Source organism: Pipistrellus hanaki (genome assembly GCF_964339955.1).
Source record: "Pipistrellus hanaki genome assembly, chromosome: 12".
In the NCBI taxonomy this organism is placed as follows: Eukaryota; Metazoa; Chordata; class Mammalia; order Chiroptera; family Vespertilionidae; genus Pipistrellus; species Pipistrellus hanaki.
The window spans coordinates 23,473,141-23,495,411 of NC_140514.1; the positions used below are offsets into that span (position 1 = coordinate 23,473,141).

Consider the following 22,271-nt stretch of genomic DNA (forward strand, 5'->3'; position numbering starts at 1 on the left):
ATTGGAATTTCTGCAGGGATGTGGCCTATAGAGTGTTCAAATCACTTTATAGGCAGTGTACCCTAATTGGAATTTTTCAAGTTTTTTCTTCCTCTTCTTCTTCTCCCCTCACCCACTTTATGAAAATCAGGAACATATAGCTCTTTGGTAGATTTATTTTTCAAAAACAGGAACCCTGCACTATAGCTTCTGCTATTTATGAGACAACTAAAAACCTTCGGTACCCAAATCTCATCTTTATTCAGATCATTAATACCTGGAAGTTTAAATGACCCTAGCTAATGATACGTGGGGGAGAATTGCCTGAAAATTCTCCAAATGCAGAGCTGAAAGTGCTTTTGCATCTTATCATATGGAAACTATCACTAAAAATAAGATGCTTTTTATGATATTTTTCTCCCTTTATGTTTGTTTAATAAGAAATGCCTCAAGATTTTGTGTTGTAAACAGAAGAAAATGAAGCAAGAGAATGCAGACAGAGCACCCTTACCAACTTTGGAATTTAGTGCATTTTGAGGCTGATTATCCCAGAACAGAATGCTCAGGGACTGTGGATAATGCTATTGGAGAAAATATGATATTATGAAGACTCTAGGTCTTCATGAAAAGGATCAAGTTGTCCTTACATTATCTGATGTCTGAAGCGAGAAGGCTTTGAGGGCCTTCAGAAATATTTTTTCCATTACTCATTTTTTAAAATAGATCCCAGGGACCAGACCATGGTGTGTGGAGCCCTGGGAAATCTAGAAAACCATGGTAGAAGCTGTGGACCTTTCTTCTGGTATCTAAGAGCCTTTTCAGTGTTCTGAGTTAAAACCTTTGCCACAAATTGAAAGGGTTTTAAGACCAAAGTGGGCAAATAGTAGCCCAAAGAGACACAATCAGGGTCTGGCTCCCTTTCACAGTGCTCCTTTCTTTAATTGATCTTGCTCTTCTCTTTCTTTCTACTCATATTTCCCCTCTTTCTATCCTAATGCATTTCTTTTATTTGTGACTTTTTTCTTTTCTTTCTCCTTTTACATTTTGTCTCAAACAGGACATTTCTTAAGTAGTGTATGATTTCAGAGTTTGTTCTAGGGAGGACTAGTACAGACCAACCTGGGGTTTTTTTTTTGGGGGGGGGAGACTACAGGGTATGGGTAGAGAGGGAGAGGAGAGAGGGATAAGGACATAAAATGTGAGGTGTGAAGGTGTCATGTGCACCATGACCTTGAACCCCCTGGGCTTCATCCCATGGGAGAGGATTTGGGTTCACTCAGGCTGGAGGATGGGATTGCTGACCCAACATTCCTCCCACTGCAGCTCCCCCTTCCAGCTTACTGGCTGGCAGAGACATCCTTCTCCTATAGAGGCAAAATGTGACAGAGATTTGTTTTGCCATCTCTCTTGCAGCCATGGCAGTAATCGTAGATAATGGGTAAGAGGGTCCCTAAAAGAAATTTTCTTCCCTTTGAAATGACAGATGCACAGAAAGAAAGACCTCCCTTCTTTGTTACTGAACCAATCATGCCTAAATGTGGCATCTATAATTGCGATAGCAACCTTGCTACCACCACCAGGGAATCATGGCTGAAGACTCCATGGGTTCTGGGTCCTTGAGACCACTGAGTTTCCCATACAAGTCTGGAGAATCTCATGTCATTGGCCTCATTGTTTCAGCCATTTTTAGTTGGAGTCTGCTGCTTGCAGCTGAAAGCATTTGAGGACAATCAGCAAGCACAATCTCATGGTTGGCTTTATTTTGTGCTTTTAGTTCCTTTCTTTAATATATTAAACATACAAAACATCTTATATATGTGTCTTCTTTCTCCAATGCCTCTTATTATCCAAATGCTGAAAGTTCATTACTTGCCTGTCATTGTAAACTTTCCTAATAAAATACTTTATGAGCCTAAAGCTTGTGGCCATCATACTAGAATAAAAAAAATCAGTTTCAACAATTTGTTTTTGCTATTCTAATGAATGCTATATAATGTTTTTGCTCTTCTAATGAATGCTAAATAAGGCAGAGTGTCACTTCTGGTAAAATCTGTCACAGCTTGGTGATACACGTGAAGAAGGGCTTTTCCTCTTGTTTTATTCCTCCCTTCATGTCTTCCTTCCAGAAGCGAGGTCTGAAGGTTTCCCTATGTTTAACACATGGAGCCCTAGTGTTTAGCTCCATGATGAAGACTCCCCCCCCCCCCCCCGGATTTTGCAGAATACTTTTATCATCAGATTAGAGGCAATAAGAACAAAAATGTGGCTCAGTTTGACCTTGTGGGGTTTCATATCATGCTTATAATTTCTTGAATGCTCATGATCTTCCCTTTCTGACTGCTTGCCCTGTGGACTTCACTCTCCAGCATCAGATGCAGAGAGACATCTTTATAAAGGCTGGTTAATCAGTTCCCACAAGTATAAGCCAATTCCCTGTAACATATACAGGGTGTCTCTAAAAAATGTATATATACTGTACCAGCTCATAGATCAATCTTAAAAATGAACTGTATTTTAATAAACACTGCCTTTTTAATTATTTAAAGTGTATATTCATTTTTTAGGACACCTTTTATATACCTGTGTGCATACACCACTGGCTGTGTTTCTTTAGTTGAATTCTAATTGGTAGTAGATAGAACCTTAGTCCAGGAGTCAGAGAACTTGAAGGAGGATCCAGGGTAAGGTGGAGCAATTGCTGGCCCAGCTACTGCTGCATAGCCATGAGCTGAATTAGCAGATCAGCAATAAGCTGTATGAATGACCAAATGGCTACATCATCCTTGCTGTTCTCCTGTTTTTCCAAGAATCCTCCCTGTGGCCCACCCTAGTAGGAAACGTAAGGCAGGGAATTCGGGAAATGTAGGTTAGCCTATCCAATTTGACACATTGCAAAGCCATGATGTGGGTTCTCAATAAATATTTGTTGAGTGAATGAATGAATGAATGAATGAATATTATGCTGCTGCTTTTGGAATTTTTCTGGTTTCAGAACACCTATTTCTGGCTTTACCTCTTACAAGCCAAGCAATTTTGAACAAGTCACTTAACCCTTTGAGTTTCTTAACCCCTTGATTTCCTCATCTGAAAAACTCCAAAGAATAACCCATGTTCTGCCTATTTAATAGGACCTTTATAAGGATCAGTTGAGGTGGTCTGAACAAAAGCACTGTGAACATTATAAAGTGCAAAAGAAATGTGATTTTGTAGTATTGTATTATTTTAATTATTAATGTTCTGATTAATACCTCAGCTTTCTAATATTCCACATGGAGTTAACACTTCCCAACTAATTTACCTGATAAGTAAGCAAGGAAAAGAAACACTCTGTCAGCTATTCCATGGCATAATTTTCCAAGGCAAAACAATTATTCCACACTTGGTTATATTTACACATTGTTTTATTTCTGGGCTAAATGGCTTAGAGGGACAAGAGTGTAATTGGAGCCATTGGTGACCCTGGGAACTGTAGGGTAGTGGCCATTCCTTGGATGGGAGTTGTGGGCACTGGATAAGTTTTCTGTCCTGTAAATCTGGGCTTGCATTTCATAGCAGCCGAACTTGCTCAGCAGAATGAAGAAATCCTTGCGGAAGTTCTTGGTGAAGATGGCATAGAGGAAAGGGTTTGCACAGGAGTTGATGGGGTAGAATAGGACTAGGAGGATCTTTGACTTGGACACAGTGATGAGGGGCACTTTGAGGGAGGCAGAGATGGCAAAGAAGGAGATGGGTGCCATGCAGAGGAAGTCTGTGAAGATGAGCAAGGCCATGCGCTTGGCAATTTTGGTATCGCTAGAGGAGGACACGATGTTGGGGTTTCTCACTGTGAGGTAGATGTGAGTGTAGCAGCCACAGATCACCACAAAGGCCAGGACATTGAGCACAAGGAGGGACATAACATACAGCTGTGACAAGGGGCTGTCAATATCCATGGGCAGGCAGATGCTCACCTTCATGTAGCTGCTAATGCCGAAGATGGGAAAGAGGGCGACTGCAAAAGCAAAGATCCAGCCTCCCAGCATGACACTGGCAGCATGGCGGAGCTGCACCCTACATTCCAGCCGCATGGCATGGGTGATGGTATGCCATCTTTCCAGAGTGATGGCTATTAGCGTGTAGACTGAGAGCTCACTGGCAAAGACCGTGAAAAAGCCGGCAGCATCACAGCCGGCTCCAGTTTGCCAGTCAATGGCATAGTTGTGGTACTGGCTTTTGGTGTGGATATCAACAGATGCTATGAGCAGCAGGTAGATTCCAATGCAGAGATCAGCAAAGGCCAGGTTGCACATTAGGAACCGGGGTACTGTGAATTTGTATTGGCTGGTAATCAGAATCACCAACACCACAATGTTCCCAGTGATGGCCAGGATGCTAATAAACCATATCAAGATTCTGAGAATATCATACCCCATGATATCTTCGCAAGGATTGAACGCATCTGGCTTAGGTGAGCAAGTCACATCAACCACTTCACTGCATAAGCCATAGTCAAATTCACTGTACATCATGTCAATTCCTTTGGCATAACTGGACTCATCGTCTTCTGCCAAAGAGATTCTCTGACCTCTAGCCTGAGTCATATCATCAAGTTCTTGCCTTAAAATAGATTTGTTGCAAATTGGATGACGCTCAGAACTAGAAAAATACACAAAAGGAATAGAATCAACATCCTGGATCCAGAATGGCAAATATATCACTGTCTTTGCATAGAGTAGGAATGATGGGGTTTCTTTCTAAGATTTCTCCCTTTTCTACCAAGTCTGTCTGCCCTTGAGGCTGAGATCAAGGGTTAATGCTGCTTCCTGTAAATGAGCAGAACAACTCATGTATATATTCCTAGAGTTAGATGGCCCACTGGGGAAACCATCTGGCCACAACCTGAATGTGGGGAGGAAGGCGCCTGGGACTAGCTAAGCCTTTGCTGTTAAGTGCAAATAATTTACAGATCTCATATCAACTATACTTTTTCCCTCCCCCATCTCCATTCAGCTATCTTTTAATATGCCCAAGTAGTGTCTAGTCTTGTCCCTGTACTCTGTACTCGGGTTGCTGGGAGATCTGGACAGTTTTCTGACTCAAATGAGAACATACTTGCTTCTTTTATCTACATAAATTGGAGGATGTGTCTGTAGTTAGTTCCCAGCCAGGCCCTGTCCCTGACTCCTTGATACTTAGGGTATTGGGAGATCTGCTAATTTGCTTGAAATGTTACCAACAGCCCTATTATTATCTCACTCTCTAGGGGCCACAGTAGGCTTCAGACATGCATTTGTCCACAGCTCTCTCATATTAAATTGTTCCCTAGTGAATGCCCCAAAGAGCAAATGCAGGTTGCAAGGGGCCCTTATTTGTCCCAAGTTTGTAAGTCATCTCCTGGGAGCTGGCTCTTCTTGGGCTCACTTTTCAGCCTCAGTTTTCCTTTTATACCCAATGTACAAGAGGCCTTGTCAATAGAATAGGGGCACTTTCAGAAGTGATGTGAATGACAGCCAGATCATAAATATTCTACCCAGACAGGTGAATTGCACAGGTAGAGATAGAGAGGGTAACAGTTCTGTTTTAAAGTGAAGGCTTCAAAGAAATGGGATATTTCACACTGGGTCTCCTTTGGGATGGAACTGGAGGACTGTGAGTTTGTATTGGCTGGTAATCAGAATCACCAGCACTATGCAGTTCCCTAACTCCCTCCTTCCCTGAGGGACAAGCTCACATTAATGTAAATGACTGCATTTCTCTCAAACCTTAACATAGTTTCATGTGAGTGGGAAGCGAGTGTTAAAACTTTTCAAAGACCCTCATAAACAGGAGAGATTGGCTGAGGCAGTGAAGAAAGTGAGATACCATTTGACAGTCAAGAGTGAGTACAGCCAAAGTGTCTCAAACCTGCACAGACTGAACTCCCCCCTAATGTCTAAGAGCAGCGTTGTTAGGAAGAATCCTTTCCTCTCTTTTCTTTCTCTGAGAAGTGAGATGGTTTGCCAGGAAATCATTTTCTTTTGGCCCAAAGGACTCTCCCTTTTTTGGTTGTTGTTAGAGACTGTGCCATCTTTTGTTTTAGAGAGTAATAGGTCTTCTGACATCAGTCATGGATTGCAGAAAGGGGGCTTTACAGTTAACCTACATGTAATTGAAAATGCAAAGAAATCTTTTGTTTTAGTCAGAGATCTTACAAGAAAGGCGAGGCAAGCTCAGAGATAGGCATAGCAGGGACAAGAGAATACTCTGTGGTCTTTATTCTAACTTCTAACTCCCAAACGCTGTCACAGCTGTCATTGGATCAGTGACAACACAATCTACAAACAGAAAGCAAGTAATCTGGTGCCTGCAGACTCTAATCTGTTATAGGGGACAAATCTGGCTTAACCATCTAGAGACAGCCTTCACTTCCCGGGGCTGATGTTGGATTCTGAGAAGATTCTTACAGTTGATACCACTAACAATATATTTTAACTATTGATGCTTTCATTTCCCAAAATAGAAGTGACCCAACAACCTGAGTGCAGACAAGGTAAACAATGCATGTCTCTGAGAAAAGAGTACAAACAAAGATGGAAACAAGGAAAACAACATCTTGCCCCTGCAGTCCCTTTGCACATTCTAAGAATCAGAGAGTTGGGAATTCAGTTTAGGGTCAGTTAAGAAAATGGTACTCTCAGACCATGATAAATCAACGAACAGATATTTGGGAAGTGCATGGTGGGGTGGCCCAGAGCCTGAGATTTGGAGACACATAGACCAGAGGGTTTGCATCTGAGTTTGGTTGGTGCTGGTCAAGTTATTTACTGTCTCTGAGCCCCAGTTTCAATCTCTGTGTGAAGGGAATAGAAATAGCACTGTTACCTTTGTGAGAATTAAATAAGATAAAGGTACAAAGCATTACAGTGCCTGGCCGTGAGCCCTCAGGAGGTAGCAGCAGTAAGAAGACAGATGATGGTGGCTACTATCCTGTTATGGTCAAGGCCCTGTGTGGGCATTCAGAGGTATATGTCACTGTGCATCAGTTTAAAAGCTAGCTGTGAAGAAAAGGTCTAGATACAAGAGAAATTGAATAACAAAATGAACAAAACAACAGTGCAAGCTAAGTATAACTATGAAAAGGAACTAACTAACTGGTTCAGTGACAAATGAGGGGTGTGGTTAACAAAGTCTTTGGGTGAGAGGCCAGAAGGGCCAATGACCAAAACCTCACAGTCATGAGGGCCTACTACTTACACTTTGGGCATTTCCAAATGAGGACTGGAAGAACAATTTCATCCTACAACTTTGAACTCGAATCTCATTACTAAACTACACCTAATATGGTATACAATGAAATGACACCGTTAAAAATATCCTGTGGTTATCTTCCGAATTGCATAACTGTTTTGTTTTGTGTTTGTGTGTGTAAATGTATCAATTAAAGACTAAACACTCACCGCTATTTTCCTTTGTTTGGGCATTTTTAAAAAAAAGAAGAGGCATGGGCCCTGATGGCAAGTTACCATAGGGACCTAGAGAGGGAGAAAGCTGGGTGCTGTGGAGGGACCAGGGAAGGCTCCAAGTCATGGCACAGTACAAGGCAGCCCTGGAGATTTCTGGTTGGGAGAGCCCTGAGGTTCCATCTACACTATAGCAGGTGGCAAGACAGGAGTAGGAGCAACACAGTAAGATTATATATATTCCTGTGGCACATTGGCAAAAACAGCATAGCATGTGCTGTGTTTGCAGTGATCTTAATATCCTTTGAGATTTCTCCTGAGAGGTATTCAGTTCCAGGGTTTTGGCAGTGAGCTGGTATATTTCTTGCCCTGGCTAGAACAACTCTTGTGTGTAATATAAAAGAGGCAAGCCTCCTGCCTCAGCCCAAGCCCTGAAGAATTTTAGTCGTTAGGAAGAAATTCTCTGGCCCTTGAGCTAATCTGTGAGGAGTGTCCAGTACTGGATTGTTTCCCAGTGAATTTGCATGCAAATTCTGAAAAGTGATCCCTTTCTTGAAAATCTTTCAGATGGATCTGAGGGTGAACCTCTAGTTACTTCAAAACCACTTTAAAATGTTTTGCTTGTAGGTTTTTTTATTTGTTTGTTTGTTTGTTTGTTTTTGCTTTTGAGCAGGAGATATGTCTACATGAGCAGGTCAATGCATGTTAAAAGTTGCACAATAGAGGAGACAGCATTAAACAGCGAAATGACAGTACCAGAAAGCTGTATCAGTGCTGGGCTAACATATAGGAGTGGTGACAAGGCATCACAAGATTGAGTGTACTGTATGGTGTGGATTGTATCAATTCAGGGGTGGGTGAGAGCCCAGAGAACTCCTGGTATCCCATAATTCTATCTCCAATGGATCCTTTGAATGTCTGGAACATGTGCAAGCTCCACAATATTCCCTCTCCAAATCCTGGCAATGATTATCTCAAATTTTTTTGGTTCAGTTATCTCTGGGATATGGCTCTATTGGGATCACCGTCTTTAACCTGACCAACCTTGAAAGCCAAATGAACAGATGTCCCAGACTTTGTCCTCCCTGTGAGGTGCTAAAATCCAAAGATAGATTAGAGAGGTTTAGTGTGGCTGGGATGTGCCATGGATGTGTGTGCATCAGCCTCTGGTGTGGTGTTTATGCTTCTTCCCTCCAAAGTTGACATTGGTGGTTCCTGGGACATTTGTTGGGACCTGAAGGATAAATCCATTATTTAGAGGCAAAAGGGAAGAAATATAAATTTAGCATCAGCCATGCATTAGGCACTATACTTGGTGTTTTTCATGTTATCTCATTTAGTATTTGGTAGGTAGTCTACCATGTGGGTAGCCTTCTCCCATGATCCCATTTCAAAGAAACTAGAAACTCTTCACAATTCCGGGCTTTGATCTAGCATATGTCTACGGGCTTTCATCAAGAAGATCTCGCATCCAGTGGATTCTCTTAATGCCACAGGTACATAGAAGTTGTGGACCAACTTCTGCATTGGAGAGCTCCCAAGCAAGGGTCAAGAGGTGGACAGGAGAAGACTCACATTTGCTGTCTCCAGTTTGCAAAGGCACAGCAGTGGCTGGGGTAGGTGAGGGTGGCCTCTGTGAGTGCAACAAGCTTTTCTAGACTGGGAAGCTTTTTTAAGTTGTAAGTCGACCTGGCCCGTAGCTTCTTAAGATTTTCTAAGCCATAGCTAGGCAGGGAATGGATCCTGGTTCTTGAAATATCTCTAAAAAGAGAAAAAGTGAACATAACCCGATTACCATGGGTCTAAAATGTTCTGCTCCATTAGCAGGCAAAATAGCAGACACAGTAGTGATACTCTTACATGGGTGAGAAGGGAAACTCCAATTCATCCAACATACCTTGGTCAGACCAATATTCTGCTAACAGGAAATTTGGTTCAGTAGAAGTCCTAACCCTTGTGTTTGTGGTAGGAGGACTTAGATAACAGGATACATTGAATTCTGAATATACTTGCATCCTGGCTGATCTGGGGCTTAACTGTTGCCTCCATCTCCCTTTCTACAGTGTATAGAATAGACCAACAAATTTGCATAGGAGTGAGGGACTCTGATCATCTCCTTTCCATGTTAAAACCAGCTTAAAATAGTTCTGATGAACTGGGGTGGAATCTATGGCCAAATATCAGAAAAGGGTGAGAAGAGAATACACTGTAAGGGGAAGAAGAGTCTGGTGGGTAGTAGGGGCATCCTCCGGACAAAGTCAAGATAGCAATATACAGTAGTAGTTATGAACATGGCATCCATAGCCAGACTTGCCTGCATATGTACCCTGCCCCTCTACCTCTCAGATTTATGGCCTTGATTAATTTTCTGAGCTATAAAATAGGAATGATAATAATCATATCCACCACAAAAGTTTGTTGTGAGAATTAAATGAGTTAAATAAAATACACAAAGAACTCCGGGGCAAAAGACAGCACGTGGCTGGCAGCTATTATCCATAAATTAATTAATCTCTCCTTCTCTCTCATACATCACATGATCAGAGACAAAATAGCAAGATTTCTGAAACACAAAATTGTGAGCAAAGTGGAATGATTTAAGCTACTAAGATTTAGGGTAGTTTTTATGCAGCAGTGCCAAACCGAAGCACACTCCCCTTGAAGTCTCTGTGATTCCATTGTCTCTCTCATTTTTACCAGTTGTAGAAGTATTTTTCCTTGAAAGCCATGCGGAGCACAATAGCATTATGTTTGTATGCTTTCTGCCTCTCTCACCACTTACTATCTTTTGCTTTATAAAGTAGCTCTTTGTATTTGCATTTTATCTCTCCTAGAGGGCAGAGGGTTCCTTGCATTCTAAACAGTGCCTTTCACATTGCAGGCACCCAGGAAATGGTTGTTTTGTTTGAAGATAGGCTGGGGAGTAACACTGAAGGATTGGGGAAGGGAATCAATAGATCACCCCAGCCAACTGTGATGTCTTCTAACCTCTAGCAATTACAAAGAATCTTGTACCTTGTATTATCTTTTCTATGGTTTCATATTGTTTGACTTTTCATGTATATTTGTTTTGTCTCCTCGGCCAGATTTCAGATGCTCTAAGAGCAGGGATTATTAAGATATTTTTGTGTTCTGTATCATATCTGGCACATGTTTGTGCTCATGAAATCTACTCAATAGATACTTGTCTGATGAGCAGAGATGCCTCAGCAGCATAATAACAACGAGAGGCTTGAGCAAGTCTTACAGGGGAGCAATTAAAAAAAGAAAAAAAGAAATATGCCACATAGACTGAGAAAGAAAATCTGGATTTACAGGGAGCTCAGCAAAAGGGTGTTTCTGCAGCAGGCAGTTCTATATGACTGACAGCATCAAAGCCACCAGGAAAGGAGCAGCCTTGTGCAAAGTTTACAAGGAGATAGAATAAGGAGGATAATGTGTTGGGTGTGTTGACATGAATGCAATCCAATGCCTTGGTGTGTGATTGGGAACTTGTTAGGGAAGCTTTGGTGCCTTTCTGTCTGCTCAGTGTTCTGGAGTCAGCTGATTCCTCCTTTTCACAGCTACAAAATCTGTGAGCTGCTGTCATTTGCACTACGTGGCTTTGCTGCCTTGAGAGTAAGGCATCTTGTCAAAGTCCTGGTACCCAGATCTTCTCCTGATTGGTGTTGAAAGGAGGGAATGGTTGATAGACACTTAGGGTTTGATAAAGCAAACATTTTAGTAAAAGTGGTTCCTGGGTGGTTGGGAAATAAAAGTGATTGTAGATGTGTTTGCCTAATGGTTACTGATACTTGCTGAAGTTAGCAGGCATGGAACCTTTCAAGATGTCTACATTTTGAGCCGGCAGAGAAATGTTTCTCTGGTTTCCCCACGGAGTAAGAAAAGTTCATAGAAATTATGTAAGCAGTAATACAGATAAGAGGATACTGTTCCATGTGATTTGACACTTAACAGATACTATCCACACACACACAATCACACGGGCACACAGACACACACAGTCCATTCCCTGGCTGCGATCCTTCCATGTGGCCTGAAAATCTAATGTTAGTTTTTAATTCCTTTGTAGAAGCACTTTCCACTCTTAGGATGCAACTATCCCTGGGGAAGTAGCAAAATAAGACATTATCAGTTATTCATATCTAATGAAGTAGGTTAATATGGTTATAGGATAAGGTAGGCTTTTTGAGAGACCCCCAGAACACAAAGGGTGACAGTGAGAGGTTTTTAGAAGGATTATTCTGAGCAACTAGATTTTGAGGACTAAAGTGAGCGGGGAGGAGGGGATCCACAGGATTTGAACCTTGAAAGCCAGGTATCAGAGTTTAAAATTTACATAAGCAGAAGAATGGCTTATTGAAAGCTGTGTTTTTATAAGATTAATCTTGAGAACCTTGAGCCTGGCACATAGTAGGTGTTCATAAATACTTGTTAAACGAGTCAGAAGGTGAAAGGATTGAAGATAGGAAGGAGATGAAGGCTGATGCAGAAATTTAGGCATAAGCTAGGAGCTCTCCTTCCCACACACTGTCAATTCATCAATTGAATGTCACTGTATCCCATGCCAGAGATTTATTGGACACCTGCTATGTTACTATAACCTTCTGTGACAATTTCTGCAGAGCTTATTGTCTGGGCAGTGACATTTGTCCCTCTGCAGGATATTTTAGGTACTATTTATTTTTAAGTCCCTCTATCCCCTACACCTAACATAGTATCAGACACATAGTCATTACTCAATCAACATCTACTACATGTATCACCTGTAAGACCTACTAAGCTCAATGAATAGCTGATTGATTTATTGTTGACATTTATAGGGATGGGGGCGCTGGACAAGGGGACGGGGTAGTCTTGGGTGGGCTGGTGTTCTTAATCCTTGTCTTCCTGGTTGGTTTAATGGCTGCAGTCTTAAAACGTCACTCTGGATAACAATTCAGCACATGCTACTTTCTGGCAGTGACTGGTTTTGAGAATTTAAATCCTGACATGTACCAATGGGAGTCTTCATGGAAGATGGCTGGCGCTGAAGAGATTTAGTAATCCTAAACTGTTTCAACATTGTTAGGATTCTTGATTTTGCGATGTGAAGTGGAGAGGGAGACAGCAGTCAGTAATAAGATGCTGTGTCAGGAGAGGCAGGAGTTAAATTGTGCTCTGTGCCCCGTTTAATAAAGTGTGTTATAGCCAGCGCCACAAATTTGATTTGAACAATTTCTATTTTTCCCAGCAAAGATGTTATTATAGGTCAATCATTTCCATAAGTGCCAGCACATTTCTGCTGTGTAGTACACTGACAGATGGTTAGAAGACCTCTCTTTCATGATCCCAGGCGGAATAAAAAGGCAATTTACTGTCTATAGGACTGTGGGTACACTGGTAATGGAAGAGAATCATTCTTATACAAATAACTCAGTGTTTGAATCTCAACTATTAAATGAATCTGAACTATAGCCAAATCAATTTGATAAACTATCAGAATATGATTGTACTGGCTCCAGCTTGCAAAGGCAATGCATTAAAATTTTCCCACAGGAAACTGGTTCCTAAAGAAACAGCAATTGCTTGATAGCTTAAAAAAACAAACTTGAGTGAGTTCAGAATATCAGGTAAAAACTCAGATGGCCACTGGCATTCAAGGTCAGGACTCATGAGGGGGAAATCAGGATGCTAGGCTGCTCCTCAGAAATCCGATGCAGCTTGTCTGTGTGCCCCTGGCTTTCTCTGAATCTATTTCTCTTTGCAATGGAACATCTCACCCCTGTACCCTAGGGGGCCCAGAGGTTCCCTGTTTTACACTCAACTAACATTTTTGCCTTCAGGAAAGGAGTTATTGGTTTGGGTGTTCTCTGAACTCCCTCAGGATTCCTTGCACATGCCTGCTGTTGGGGAGGAAAATTCACACAGCTGGCTCACGGAGGATAATGTGTAGAGAACAGGGCAAGGCTTCTCAAGCCCCAGTGTTGGTGCGAAGGCAGTGATTCTGGGCTGGGAGGACCAGCAATATCAGCCGAGAAGTTCTCAGAGCTGCAGTTTTTCAAATTATCCTTCTCCTCCATCCCCAACTTACTGAATCAAAAACTCTGTGTGTGGGGATGGGCTCTCAAGGCTTTCACTAGCATGACTTTGATGTATGGTCAAATTTAGAACCATTGCTTGAGGGCAGTTGTGCACCATCTCACTGCTGAGATGGCTCATAGCTGAGCTCTCCTTTGGGAATTGCCCTTGTTTGACTTACCCAAGATTTGGCTCCTACCTAGGGACAGTCTGCACCCCGTAACTACTGATGAAGAGGTCTGGCCCCTGGCCTCAATCCAGTACAACTTTGAAGGGCCATCTTAACCCCAGAGCCCCCCATGGGATCAGCTGAGGCCTCTTACAAATGCATTGCTGCCAACTTCCCTCTCAGCCGGAGTTTTCTTCCATCAAGCACTTCCCAGGAAACCCCCTGTATGCAAATATCCATATCACAGTCTCATTGGCAGGGAGAGGAATCTGATCCAAGGCACAGTCGCAGCACTAGCCTGAGCGGCATCTCCTGTGGGCTGAGCAGTCTGTACACACTCCTCCTACCCATCAACCCACAGCACCTGGAGTGGGCAGGTCTTCTGCACATTGCTTACCAAGCAGCTCACACACTAGGGTTTAGTAGCTTGGGTTGGCACATCAGGTTGCAGAAGTGGAAGATGGGAAAGGCCATAGTCCCAGGTCAGCAAGCAGAGAGGCTGGAAAGACATCTGTGGACTAACCTAAAAGCCCCAGAATAGGAGCCTTGATGTTAAGGTGATCAGTCTTCTTCCCTCTAAAGGGAGGAGAAGAACACTAGCAATTACTACAGGATAGGCAGGATTCTTGTCAAGGATGTTGCATATATATTCTCGTGCATTGAGATTGAAAGGTGGAGGAATGCAGTATTACTCTCTACCCTTTTAAGTCATGGCAAGGGCTCATAGTTCCTTTGGATTTTCTGTAAATTTCATTTACTTCTCTTTGGCCAGGTGTATTCCTGTGGTAAAGGGGTGAAAATGGACCTGTAACTTGAGGATCATATATAGCTGCCTGTGGTAGTGACATCCCTCTTCTTGCTGGCCATATGGTCAGGCAGCTGGTGGGCTCTGTGTGTTCTCCATCAGACCCTCCGAGGGCACACCCTGCACACATATGCCTCAGCCTGGGACCTGCTTGTACAACCATAGAAGGCAATCTTCTGTGCTGTGTGTATGTTCTTGCAATGGGAGCCTGGTTTTTATAATTATTTCCTCCTCTGTTTTAGTTCACTGCCAATGGCAGGGACCTAATCTAATTAGACATATTTCTGGACTCGAGGCAACATGAGATTGTGGGAATACATGGGCATGTGAGGCAGAAAACCTAGTTTCTGGTCCAAGCTCTGTGGCTTATGGTGGCAGTGTGATCTCTAGCACATCACTTTCCAGGATAATGGGATTCTGTCCAACTTGAATGTTCTCAGTAGCAGTCAGCGGTGAAGGTGCTATGACTTAATAATGCACCCGATATAGGTGACTTATGGAAACCTCTTCCTATTCGAGTATTTTTGGCCATAACAGAGGGAAGTACCTGTTTAGGAACATTTAAGCCCCTTAGGAATTTTAGTTATGTGCAATTGACAAACTGCTATTCTGGTGGTCAAAGACATCCAAAGCACTTTCTCTAAGTTTATTTATCTTTGAGTACGCTAAGAATAGGAACCATTAAGTAAGCATTACAAGTTCTAAGTACTTTGTGTAATTGTGCCCATGGACTGACTATGCCTGGCACTCTTTATTTGTTATGCCTTTTCCTATTTGATGTTAATAGCATGCATCATGGTCTGATATATTGTTATATGTTTAGTTAGGGTCTGACTGCCCATTATGAGAATAAGCTCTGTGAGGAGGAACTTTCTTTTGTCTCCTGTCCTATATATAGTGCATGGCACAGGGCTGGTTCTTAACATCCATCTGTTCAATGAGTGAATCTATAAATATACACATACACACATTTATGTACATTTATAATATTATCAAGCCTCCAATAGTATTAGGAATTAGGTATTATATAGTTTTTGCCACTTCCTTTTGGTGAGGAAACCATGGCTTGCAGCAAGGAGGGAATTGGCTTTAAACCCAGGTAGTCTGTCTGGCACTTCCCCTTTAAGTGCTCACACTTCTTCCTTTTGCTTATATTTCTTTGAACTTTTTTTTTTTTTCTTCAAAGAGGCAGAGTCTCATGTACTGGTTACAACACATCCTTTATCATCAATACCAACTGTTTTATGAATTTCTGCTTCACCCTATAGGGTCTCATGTTATTTGTAAACCCACTAAGCCCAATAAGAAAAAGAACCTAGGAGATACATAAGTTCCAGCCAGAAGAAGAATATAAGCTTTTTGGTAAAAATGAAAGTGATGTTGATAGGTGACAGGTATGAAACCACACATAGTATGTTATACTGATTGCCGAGTAAGAGGTATAGATGAGTGGATCCCAGATGCTCACTATATAGGATCATCTAGGAAACCTTTAGATTTATTCATGAGTTTTCTGTTTTTGTTTTTTTACTCATTATTTCTTCTTGCATCTTACTCCTTCCTTCTGGGTTCCCTCTTTCTTCCTATAGTAAATTCATCAGTAGGTGTAGTAGGTCTTGCTTAGAGCCCTGAAAAACACATTTTCTAAAAGCTCTTGCAGATTTTGGTCCTTTCAGCCATAAAGGCAGTGGGAGTCACAGAAGGAAGAATTCACTGTTGACTGAGGGAAGAGATGGGAATTAGAATGACCCTGTGGAAAGGCAGAGGCAGATGAGAATAAGGGAAAGTCACTCCTGGAGGAGAGAGAAGATCTGAAAGCAACAATAGAGACAGAAGTGCTGATGCAGGACTATGAGGCACTGAATGAATCCCAGGAGACCTGGAATCCAGGTAGCGAGGATTCAAAAATTGATGTGTGTGTGTATCTCACTGGGTGAGGAAAACTTCTGTGCATTGAGGGTAAGGAAGGAATGTGTTCTCCCTTCCAGGGAAGAGGGATCTGGCAGAGTGGTTAAGAGTTAGTACTGAGTCAGATCAGTTTGGTGTTAAAGTCCTGCTCTAAAATTTGCACGACTGTGGATGAGTTAGTTAACCCCTCCAGGGAAGCCAGTTTTCCTTCTCTAACATGAAGCCAGTAGCTTATATTTGCGAAGCTTATTTTAAGGATTAAATTAGAAAAGGCATCTTAAACCTTTAAAACACTGTCTGGGACTTGGTAAATGCTCCTAAAATGTTGTTATTTCACTAAAAGTTAGAATGTGGACCAGCCCTAAATTGTCGCTATAGTTTGCAGATGACAGACCAACATGACCTTGATTCCAGCCCTATCTTGAAGCTTTTATGAATTGGAGAAGGTTGACTTCCAACTTATTTTTACATGCTGATCTCTTGTGCGTGGGAATAGGACAAGCTACTCACAGAATGACTGGTCCAGAGGCTCCCTGGAAAACATCATTAGGCAATTCTTCCAAATTATTGTTATCACTTAGATTCCTAGGGACGGAGTTGAGGAAAGAAGAAGGGAAACACAAAGCCACATAAACATCACTGTTCTAAGAGCCATTTCCCTCTCAATGGCCTGGAAGAATAGTCAGGGCTACTTACAGCTCATCTAGTTGGGTTCCATTGAATGCACAGCTCTGGATTTCTTCAATCCCATTCTTACTCAGCCATCTGAAATAAAAGGCCCATTAAAAAACCAATAATGTCAGATGCAAACAATACAAGGTTTCATAATTGGAAGCACTGGGGCAAGGTCAGACAGTGCAGGTTAGTGCCATAAATACAATGCCACCCTAAGGCTCGGGGTGGACGGGAGACTGATTTATCACTGCATAACCTTTTGAAATGTTTGACATTCACATTATGTGCATGTTTTACCTATTCAGAGAAATAAATGAAATTTGATTTTGAAAAGGCATAGCAGCCTGGATCCTGCAAGGTCTTTGCACACATCATTTGTGTGCAGGGTCGATGCCATGGGGGAGCTGATGGTAATCCTCCTCCTGAAGGACAGAAATCAAAACGACGATTGAACAACTGTTTATAAGACAGCAAACATTTTATATCACCTTTCTCTAAGGCCTTAAGCCTCTCACCCATACTCTCAGCCACAGCAGCAGGCCTGGCTGTCATCAAAATGTGATCTAATTAGGTAAGCTGTCACACAACCTGAACATCTCCTGTCACCCATAGGGACCTGGTTATTGGAGGTTTGTGGAGGTGGCTCTGGGTTAAGTCAGAAAGGAAGAGAAATCAATTATAGAGACTGTGGGTCATGGTGTGGGGAGGTGGTATGAGTGAGCATGGAGGAGGCTGGATGTGGAACAGGCATCCAGACTGTGCAAAGAAGGTTAGTGAGCAGGTTTGCCTGGACAGGGAGTCCAAGAACCCTTGGGCCATCAGCTCGGCATTGCTGTGTTCCTGGGTGGATTTAGAGACAAAACTGAAATCCCAGGGTGGGAGAGCTTAGCCGTAAGAGCCTCTGACCACCTGCTTTTGATGTGCTGCCAGGTTCTTTTCCGTGTGGGACTTGGTGGGTTTACAAATAACTGTTCACAGGCTGGCCCAGTGAAGCTCCTGCATACTGGGGACTCTAGCTTCTAGACTTCAATAAATTGCTAGAAGGTGCTGAAAATCACAGAACAATTATGGTTTTTGTCTTCCTCTTGGAAGCCAGTTTAGCTAAAAAAAAAAAAAAAAAAAAAAAAATCCAGACCTGAGCAAGATAAATCTTTTAAAACATTAGCATTTAATTGGTGGCTTCTGATGGCTTAGGAGGAGCAATGCACCTCTCCCCACATCCTGCCAGCCCATCCCCTACCCAGGAGAAAGCCTGGCCCAGACATCTAGCCTCCTGACTTCCTTGTCAGCCGCTCCCAGGTAGTGAGAGTTGAGGAAGCAGCTGCCCCTACCTGTGGGATCCCGAGGGGTTTTTGAAGCAAACACAGGAGTCAGCAAACATTTTATGCCAAGGGCCAGTTAGTAAACTTCAGGGTTTGTAGATCAAGAGGCAAAATGGGGGATTACTACAGAGATACATTATATTTACTTATAAAATAATTTCCACAAAAATTTTGACCTAATTTAAAATATAATAGTAACAATTGAGTACATTTGGGGGTTATATGGGACTACCATTAAAAATAATAATTTTTTCTTCCCAGGGGAATAGCATTTGTCTTAATTTAGGTTAGATGTAATTGCTTCTATCATCAAAAGGTAGAAACCAGCCTTAGCTCATGGGGCATGGTTGGCTGGCCTTAAATCTATGTCAGGGCTGTGTAAATCTGCAAGGGCTCCATCTGTTTTTCTGTAGAATAGATATTATTTTCTGAACATATGTGTCCAACAAATGGACTTGACGATTCTGCTTCCTCTGCTTGCCCTTTGCTCTGCCTAACCACACTCATCTTTTAAAGCCCAACTGGACACAACCTCCTTTCTCAACCTTCTTTTTCTCATTTTAACTTTTCCTTCAACCTTCACATCACAGGCCAATCAGAATAAAATTTTTCTTCACACACACACACACACACACACACACACACATGCGTGCACACACACACAAATTCCAATTACCAAAAACATATTAAGTGAAAGGATTAAGTATTATTCATCTATAATTTTTATTCTAATACTGTGTACTTTGAATATATGCCTTTGATTTTATTTTTTTCCTTCTCACATCCAGTTCCTCTGCTAGTCTCTTTCAAACCTTTTCATTTATTCTCTAATTAATTTATATCAAATACTGTGCTTAGCTTTATTCTTTAGTATGTCCTTATCTCTACTATTTCTCTATCTCTTTCTTCTCTCCCTATTCCTCTCCCTCTCCCTCAGCCTCAGCCTCACCATCTCCCTTTCTTCCCAGCTGGTCATATTATTGTTTTGAAAAGGATGAAAATTCTTTCCAGACTGAAACTTACCTTTTGTACTCATTGGCATATTAAAAACACATGTATATATTTTAAAATAATACAACAATGTGTGAAATGGAAAGATAAAATGCTTTCCTTACAGATGTAATTGCAGTTACTGATTCCCTAAAAGTCCTCTGTTCATCTGACTTCCAAGGATCTCACAAACACTTGGGGAGCCCCTAGTGCCCTATTTCTTGGCCATCTTGGGAAGTGGTTACACTCCCACTCAGGCTCCTGGCACAGAATATTAGAAGGTAGTTCATTAATGACACAAAATGCATTAAGAACTTTCCCAGAAGTCAGAGGGAGTAACTCAAGCTCATTAAAAAACTGTGATTGTTCCAAGAAAATGAGAAGTCTTCTTATGCTCAGCATGGGGCTGAATGGAGCTGCTTCACATAGTTCTCAGGGAAGATTCATATCTTCCTGGATTCAGCCTCCTTCCTGTCTTTTTCTTTGGGCAACAAAAGCCTTGCCAGGCAATAACTAGCTTTATTGATGCGTGAGCTATTCTGTCCTTCAGAACAGATGTTGCATCACAGGAGACCATCATTCAAAGAGCAATTTTAAATACTTGAATCACACCACAGCTTCATACATTATTAACAGGATTCCATGTTGTGATTCTGAAATGCAAAGATGGGCCATGAGAGAAAAACACAGAACCAGGGAGAAATTTAAATGGTGAGACGCCAAAGTTACCCAGACGGAAAAGGAGTATCCTATTATGAAAGAGATGATTAAATGAAAAACCAAATGGCCCTTCCCTGGATTTTGTTTTTCTCTACTTACAGAATCAGGCTTTCAGAACTCAGTCCCATGAAAGAATTTCTTTCCACTGTGTGGATGTGTATATTGTCTTGAACATCTCTAGAAGAAATTGCAGATGGATTAGATGTTTAGTTAGCTCACGTGACCTTCCCACTTTTAGTTGCTTGGCATAATGTAGTGTTTAGCTGAGGTAATGTTTCAATCATTATTGTCTGAAGAATGATAAGTTCAAAGCTTGGGAAGTAAATGGCATCTAATTTATCTTTAGTATATTAGTTTTTAACAGTGGAATTATATACATGTAATATGTTCTCTTTGAAAGTTTTCCCAGCTAATTTCACTGTGGTAAGATCCTAACATTTATTGTCCTTATCTCCATAGTTGGTGTCTGCTCAAATAAGACAAAAACACCTAAACTGACCTTTCATCTCCACCCCAATCTTCCCCATCCCCTTCTTATGCCAGTTTCCTGTCTTCTGTTCTCCTAGGGATACAGGAAAATGTTATCATTGATTTTTCTCTCCTGAACAAAAGGCTAAAGAAAGTCTCATTTTTCTGTCCTCTCATTAAGATTCCCTGTGGGGTCTGATCTAACATATAAACGTAGAAGTAGTAAATTGCTCAGAATAATATGAGAAATTTTGGAATATTTCTTTTTTTTGTCCCTCCCAGTCTCCCTTTCCCCTCTCCTTCCTCCTTTAGCTGCTTATGTCCCCTCCTCCCCCCACCATTTCCTCTGCGTCCGTTCAGAGTCTTACAACTTCACTTGCCATTATACATTGCCTTTCTCCTCCTCTTTCAAAATCAGGTGCCTTGAGAAAAGGCAAATACATTATGTCACTAATATAGTTTGAATTTGTTTGTCAGGTGGTTTCTTTAGTCCTAGGACAGCATGGGAATTCGGGGGGGGGGGGGGGGGCAGGGGGCGGGGAGTGAGGGGGGAAGAAAGGATGGTGGAAGACAGGGACCTTTCAGGGGAACTGTATACCAGGCACTAAATAGCGAAGACTGGAGAGACTGCTTGATTTGCTATCAGCCGGCTCTATTGACACCTGTCTTATGAGGAGCCTGCTGACTTCCACCAGACTGAGATTAGAGGCCTTTAGGTAAAACCAAGGCCACTCGCTGTTTGCTTTCCTATCTCTGCTCAGCCAAAACAACATATTTGGAAGATGCAGACTAAACAATGCATATTACAGGCCCGAGGCTATTGGGCAAGACAGTACCAGAGTAAAGTATTGGTAACAGTTCAAGGAGAAACTTACAGTAGAACCTTCTGGAGAGACTGAATCTTGTGAACAGTTGGAAAGTGCTTAATACCTGTGTTGGATATTAACCTAGAAAGAGAGAAAATGAGAATGAGGTAAAATAAAACTGGCTATTTTACCAATTGCTAAAGTTTAAGCTTTTTTATGTTTAAAATATTAATTTTGAGCTATTAGAAAAAGGTACCAGAAAATCCCATAATATATATGAATCATGCTTACATTTTCTATTTTAAGGCTTTAACGAGGTCTAGTGAGTTATTGATTCCTTAGAGGAGAGAAACGTGCACCTTAAGCACACAGGGTCTAGAATGCCACAATGAAGACTTTTTTTTTTTTTTTTTTTTTTTAAAGATTAAGAAGTCAGTATGATCCAAAAGATTAACCAAAGAATGTATATACCTATATGCATAACCAGTGGACACAGACAATAGTATGGTGAAAGCCCGGGATTGGGGGCAAGTATGAGTCACAAGCAGTCAATGAAGAAAAAAAGGAGACATCTGTAATACTTTCAACAATAATGTTTAAAATCAAACAAAAAAAAAATGCATGTGATTTTCAGCTAGGTAACAAAATTTTCCTAAATCGTTTTGTTTTTAATCTCCTCGTATTTTTGGAGAACTGTCTCTTCTCCATTCCAAATTATTCGGTTGAGATTAGAGCATGAGTTCTATGCCTCTTCACAGCTGTCTCCTAGGAAAAGATTGGAGTCTCCTTAGAGTCGAGTCCATTGAGAGGCAGTCCATGAATTTCTACAGTTGAAATTGCAGAGCTAGTTTATATTTGATAATATGAGTTCAGAGAGTTTGGGATGGGGGAATGAAACAGGGAGGGAGGAAAGATAAGTAATACAAGGATAAGGTATTAAGTACCAATTGG

The 22,271-nt window shown here is 41.6% G+C and overlaps 1 protein-coding gene across 1 annotated transcript in view; it reads right to left on the minus strand.

Annotated features, from left to right (window-relative positions):
• Positions 1-3,380: 3,380 nt before the first annotated feature.
• FSHR (follicle stimulating hormone receptor) overlaps positions 3,381-22,271 on the minus strand; it is a gene marked incomplete at both ends in the record, with an annotated part of 119,357 nt that continues 100,466 nt past the window's right edge. The window contains 6 exons of the mRNA XM_084901011.1: positions 3,381-4,614; positions 8,973-9,158; positions 16,850-16,924; positions 17,036-17,104; positions 20,146-20,223; positions 21,390-21,461. Coding sequence (XP_084757137.1) covers positions 3,381-4,614; positions 8,973-9,158; positions 16,850-16,924; positions 17,036-17,104; positions 20,146-20,223; positions 21,390-21,461 — 1,714 coding nt within the window. The remainder of the gene's footprint in view (positions 4,615-8,972; positions 9,159-16,849; positions 16,925-17,035; positions 17,105-20,145; positions 20,224-21,389; positions 21,462-22,271) is intronic.